Source organism: Ochlerotatus camptorhynchus, unplaced genomic scaffold, assembly GCF_037179485.1.
Source record: "Ochlerotatus camptorhynchus isolate MF236.1 unplaced genomic scaffold, CSIRO-AGI_Acam_v1.1 ptg000507l, whole genome shotgun sequence".
In the NCBI taxonomy this organism is placed as follows: Eukaryota; Metazoa; Arthropoda; class Insecta; order Diptera; family Culicidae; genus Ochlerotatus; species Ochlerotatus camptorhynchus.
The window spans coordinates 302,639-308,352 of record NW_027040991.1 but is presented as its reverse complement, the minus strand read 5'-3'; the positions used below and the strand labels follow the sequence as shown (position 1 = coordinate 308,352).

At 41.1% G+C, this 5,714-nt stretch overlaps 1 protein-coding gene across 1 annotated transcript; it reads left to right on the top strand.

The window, feature by feature from the left end:
* The first annotated feature begins 274 nt into the window (after positions 1 to 274).
* On the top strand, positions 275 to 3,226 carry Mad1 (Mitotic arrest-deficient 1). The gene is made up of 5 exons (XM_065235910.1): positions 275 to 646; positions 728 to 903; positions 963 to 2,052; positions 2,118 to 2,258; positions 2,320 to 3,226. The coding sequence occupies exons 1-5, from the start codon at positions 529 to 531 to the stop codon at positions 3,018 to 3,020; spliced, it is 2,226 nt and encodes a 741-aa protein (XP_065091982.1). The 5' UTR covers positions 275 to 528; the 3' UTR covers positions 3,021 to 3,226.
* The last annotated feature ends 2,488 nt before the right edge of the window (positions 3,227 to 5,714 follow it).

Genomic DNA, 5,714 nt, shown 5'->3' with positions numbered 1-5,714 from the left:
GAAAGGGAATCTTTCGAAAACCGTGATGCGAGTTCAACTGTTTTTCTCTTGGCGTGACTCATTATACACCGACTCAACTATATTCGTTTCGTTTTTGATTCGTTTTGTAATATTTTTGAGTGTGCAGTTTCGCATGAACTTTATAGCGAGTCAATCTGTGCTATAAAACTTGTACGCAAGATTGGTTTGCCATATCAGTGCACCCCTGCAAGTTATGGTGCCAAAACAAAAAAAAAGACAACGATTGTAGAAGTTGAAACGTCAAAACTTGCACCGATCCTGGCTTGGAACGCGAATTTTACTTGTTTCTTTCGGGACTTTAGCCCTAAAAATCGTATAAAACCGATCTATTGTGAATATTTCTCAGTGATCCACACTGCATCCATTGGGCATTGAGTGGAAATTCCCTGGCAGAATTGTGTTTAGTCGAATTCCGATCAGAAAAGTAGTGCGGCATTTGTCGGTTGATTCGGGAGTTAGCTTCATAACAGCTTTCAACGAAAGAGAGGATCCATCCACGGAAAAGCGATGGAGCACAATCGCAACGAAAACACCGGTCCCGGTGAAAATGCCGACAATAGTCTGACTTCTGGCACCATCCCAAAGCGGCTGAGTTTCGATTACATGAACGCATCTTTCGAGATAAGTAAGTAACGAATCTGAAGCTGCTTGGGAGAGTCTGGATGGGTGAGGTTAGAACCACCTAATGTTTATTTTTTGTGTTCAGGTCGGAAGAAGCGTAAACTGTACGAAATGAATGATATCTCAATGGATGTGAGTCATTCCACCGGGGAGGATAACGCAAGTCAGGAGTCGTTGACGGGGTCGCATTGCTCGATGGCAGTGCAGAGTCCCTGGGAGACGCGGCGGATGAAGGCGGATCTGATTGAAGCGCGGTCCAGGGTAACTTTTTGTTTTGATTATTTCGGGTGCGTTTCCATTAAACACAATCTTCTCCGTAGGTAACGATGCTGAAGAAAGAGATCGAACACCAGAACACGGAGATGGCGACGTCGCAGCTTAAGAATCAGCACAAAATTTCATCCTTGGAGAAGGAGCTGAGTCACAGCGTGAAGAAAGTGTCTGACCTTGAGAAGCATCTGTCGGCTGTTCGTAAACGTGAGCAGTCAGCGAAAGAAGAGCTGGTTAAGACGAAGAATCAGTTTAACATTCTCAAGCAGTCCAGTGACGACCAGTTGTATGAGCTTAGACGGGCTTTGAAGGATTTGGAACAGAAGTACAACTTTGAGACGGGAGAGCTCCATTCGGAGGTGCGGGATTTAAACCATCAAATGCTGGATCTTGAAGATCAACTATCGATGACCCAAGAAGAGTTAGATACTTATAAGGAGCTAACTGAAACGCTGCAGTCGAAGGCGAATTCGTTTGATGCTACCAGCAAAGAGCTGGATGAGGTTAAGGAAAGGCTTTGTGAAACCGAATCCAAAATCAAATCGTTGGAATATGAGATCGGCAGTTATGAAGATTGGAAAAACCTGTCGAAGGTGAGCACTTCTCGTTTGGCGAACTACGCTGAGTTGGAGAAGGAGAACGTTCGTTTGAAGGAGGAATCGAAAAATCTGCATGGCATAATTGGTAACAAAATGTTGCTGGAAGAGCAGGTGGCCAGTTTGAAAAGTCGGTTGGAGAATTTCGAGAAGAACGAAGTGGATGCCGCTGCTTTGACCGTTAAGGTAAAGGAAGTGGAGCAGGAACTGGCAGACTGGCGCAAGCTGGCGGTTGATTTTTGCCCCAAGAAGTCGGCATGTACTCCGATTGTGTTGCGATCTCACATCGAGCAAATTTTGCAGAAGGATGTAATTTTAACTAGCGAGAAATCCTCGGTCAAAAACGAAAAGAATCAGATTCAGGCTGCGATTGACGAGACGAAGGGGGAGAATGGACAGCTCCAAAAACAGCTGGAAGACCTTAAACGTTCGCTGAAGCATCATCAGACAATATTGCATCGAGTGCAGAAGAAGCTGCATCTGGTAGTTGGCGAGAGAGACTGCTGGAAGCAACTGTTGGACAGCTATGAGAAGGATTTGACAAGTAAGTTGAAGATTTGCGTTAATTCAATCGGTGAAATGATTAATTATTTACGTTTTTACACTCAGTCAACCCAACTAACGTGAGCAATCAGGAAGTTCAGATGCGCACTCGAATTGAAATGTTGGAAAAGCAGTTGGTCGGATATCGCGAGCTCAACTCCAAACTGGAAGGTGAACTGCAATCGTCCAAATGCATGCCCGATATGAGTGAGTATTCTGTCGTTTTCACATCAAACTGTTTGTACCTAAATATTTACGTTCCACCTAGGTATGGACTCGGCTCTAACCAGCGAACAGTACGAAAAGCTTCGTCGAGAGATCGATTCGCTCCGATTGGACAATGAAAGATTGAACAGGCGCAAGGACGAACTGGAACTTGAGTTGGAAAATGTCACCCTCCGAGCGGAAATCAACCGGGATCGCTACAAGGTGGTTCAGTATACCGACAGCCCCGCTAACGAGGCTTACGAAGCGCACAGGAATGAAATAGAAAAACTCCAAGCGGAAATCGAACGGCTCAAGATGCGCAATCGAAGGCTCGAGGAAGGAAACGAGGAGCTCACGATGCGTCTTAACGACACCAACATGACGATGAACGTGATGGAAGTGAACAATCTAAAAGCGCAAGTCCAGTCGCTTGAAGCGAAGAATCAGCACATCAAGGAAATCTACAAATCCGCCAGCAATGAGTTCCGTGAGGTATGCTACATGCTATTCGGCTATCGCGTCGATCGGGTCGGCAACACCAACTATCGGATTTCCAGCATGTACGCCGAAAGCGAGGAAGAGTACCTCAACTTCCGGTTGAACGAATCCGGCACGGTCCTCAACATGCTGGAGACGGCGTACAGCGAATCGATTTCCGACATGGTAACAACTCACCTGGGAACGCATGGCTCACTACCGGCCTTCCTAAGCACCCTCACCATGGACCTGTTCAATCGAACAACGGTCATGGTGCAAGGTTGAGCTCAATTACGACGTACGACTACTTTAGAGGTAGGGTCATTTGGTAAATACTTTCCACTCTTCGATGTAGATATTCCGTCGCATATGGAGTGAATTTGAAATACAGAAAAGTTGCACTGAGCATATATTAGCGCACTTTAAGAAAAATCGCCATCAACAGCGATTACATCAATAATAAACCTAACTTATCCAGAAGGATTTTCGGATTTGTTTCTATCAATCAGAGAAAGCCTTGGGTTCGGGTTTGATTTCGGGATTCAACCATTTATTCCATCGTCATCATCATTTTTAGTGCTTAATCGCTATTAATTTGAAGATTCCTTATATGAGCTTCCTTTTCTTAGTAGTAAACATTAGCTATAAGATTTATTCTAATATTCATAAACAATGAAGTTTGTTTTTAAAGTTTCTTGTGTTCACCTTATCACTTATTATATTCGAAGAAAGAATGAGTCTCTTAGATATTTTTCTCGGGGTTTCTCTACGGAAATAGATATCACGTGGCCGATTCTCGTTTGTTTTCTTTGTTTCGCTCGTTTCAGTTTGTTGTTTGTCGAATTGACAATGGATGTTTTTTTTTTCTTTTGGGTAGTGCGTGTTAATCGATGCGGATTGTTTTTACTCAAACGATACATGTTTTAAAGGGAGAAAAGAGTTCAGTCATTGTTTTTTTCGACGTACTTGAAAAAAAAAGCCTGGTTTCAAAGGGGCAAACATTTGATACTTATAACAAAAGAAACACTCAACAATAGCCAGGTAAAGCAGGTGCATAAGAACGCCTATCAATGGTTGTTGGGTTCTGCCCTGACCGGCGATTCGCGACCACTGTGCACCTGAACTCCGATTCTTACCTCCACGCGGTGCCCGGTGGGGTTGCTTACGGTGATATTTGCCGTCGGTAATGCGAACAAGAACGGGGGATCATCGTTGTCACTAATGTACTATTGTCAATAAATCGGTAGTGCCCGTGATGACGATGACAGAGCCAACTCTAAGTAGCCTGTGATTATCGCTACCTGGCGATGCTAACCGGCTGGGTGCTGGTTACGACTTGGCCGTCCTGAATGAACTTTTTCCACCTCTTCAAGGTGGTTCGTTTAAAAGGACGTTAATAAATGGAAGCACTAAACAATAATAATTTCAAGATAGAGCTGGAATTAGGGCCTAACAGCTTTTGTAAACAATGATTTATCTCGATGATTTCTATAAATTCAAGGCTCGTTCATCGGGTAAGAAGACTTCACCGCCGATGGTTGATTTGCTTGCATAGTTAGTAATGACCAATTGACATCAATTCCTAAAGTGTTCGGCACAGAAGTCCTATAGGTCTATAGACTGGAGAAAATTTCTAGGGAATGCCGTTCATAATCATTTTCTTCATAACAGCCTCGGAATTATGTACAAAACTCTTCAGAAATTCCTTGCAGAAAACTCTTGAAATTCACTGTTGATTTATCTTTGCATTCTTAATAACAATAATTTAATTAATTTGTCTTCATAATTTTCCTACACTCAAAATAATCGACACGTTATAGTTAGGTACGTGAAAAATCACGTAGAGTTTCTCTTTTTGGTTTGCCGTCAACTTTACATGACCCAAGTAGAATCTACATGATACCATTTTTATATGAGGGGAAATTCCATTGGAAACCGCTACATTTTTTAATGAAGTTTACGTGATTTGCCCATACATAGATTCTATGTGCGTTTCACGTAAAATAAATGAGTAACACTCAATATGACACTAGTTCAGTGGGCATATTTCATGCCAGTGTAAATTCAGATTATTTTAGATGTAACTTTTTTGTGGGACAATTTAATGTGGTAAGTTTAATAAATTAAACATTTACATAGACAATAATTAAGTCTGTTTCTTTTTTAGTGTGACAGCATCATTCATGGTGTAAGATCAAGTGCAGGATAGGCATTTGAATTACATGAATGTTTTCCCGTTCCTGATCCATGGCCCGATCGAATCTAATTTCAATATGTTTTTGTTACCGATGTATATATTTGATGACAAAATAAAGGCATATGCATAAAATAATACTACTTTTAGTATTTAGTAGATCTATGCCTTATGCTAAATCAAGAATACATTTTATTTAAATCGTAGCAGATTTAACATCATTAAAAACCACTATGAGCTGTACTGGAATAATCACGTAACTTCTATGTGATAATCCAGTGACGTTGAAGCTCACTGATATGAGTGCTTCTATGAGAATCACGTAACGTCTATATGTGAAAAGTGCTTCGGAAAAATCTATGTATATTTTAACGTAGAATTGACGTGAAGATTATTTTGAGTGTAGAATTCGCTTGGAATACTGGAGTCTTTTTTGATTGGGTCGTATGTAACATTTATGTCAACTAGAGAGACGGGGTGTTTTGTTTTGGTGAACAAAAAATTGTTTCTATTTTCAATGAGAAGGATAATTCTTTCAAAATTTCCATTCACTAACATCTCAAGAGTGTTGCTATCAACTGAGTAAGGTATTGATAGCGTATCTGTTGAAAATCAAACGTTTTTTAACCAATCAATATTATAAAACCTTTCGCATGCCGTGTTTTTACATTCGACCGTGCGCTTTTTAGCGGTTTAAAAATGTATTATTATGAGTAATTACTCACAAAAAACGTAGTTATCTTTTTATAGACCACCCACAACCGTTTAACCACAGACAAACAGAC

Coding starts and splice junctions, on each gene's coding strand:
- Mad1 (XM_065235910.1), top strand. CDS start 529: ATGGAGCACAATCGCAACGAAAACACCGGTCCCGGTGAAAATGCCGAC. Junction 647..727: donor GAACGCATCTTTCGAGATAA/GTAAGTAACGAA, acceptor TTTTGTGTTCAG/GTCGGAAGAAGCGTAAACTG. Junction 904..962: donor TGATTGAAGCGCGGTCCAGG/GTAACTTTTTGT, acceptor TCTTCTCCGTAG/GTAACGATGCTGAAGAAAGA.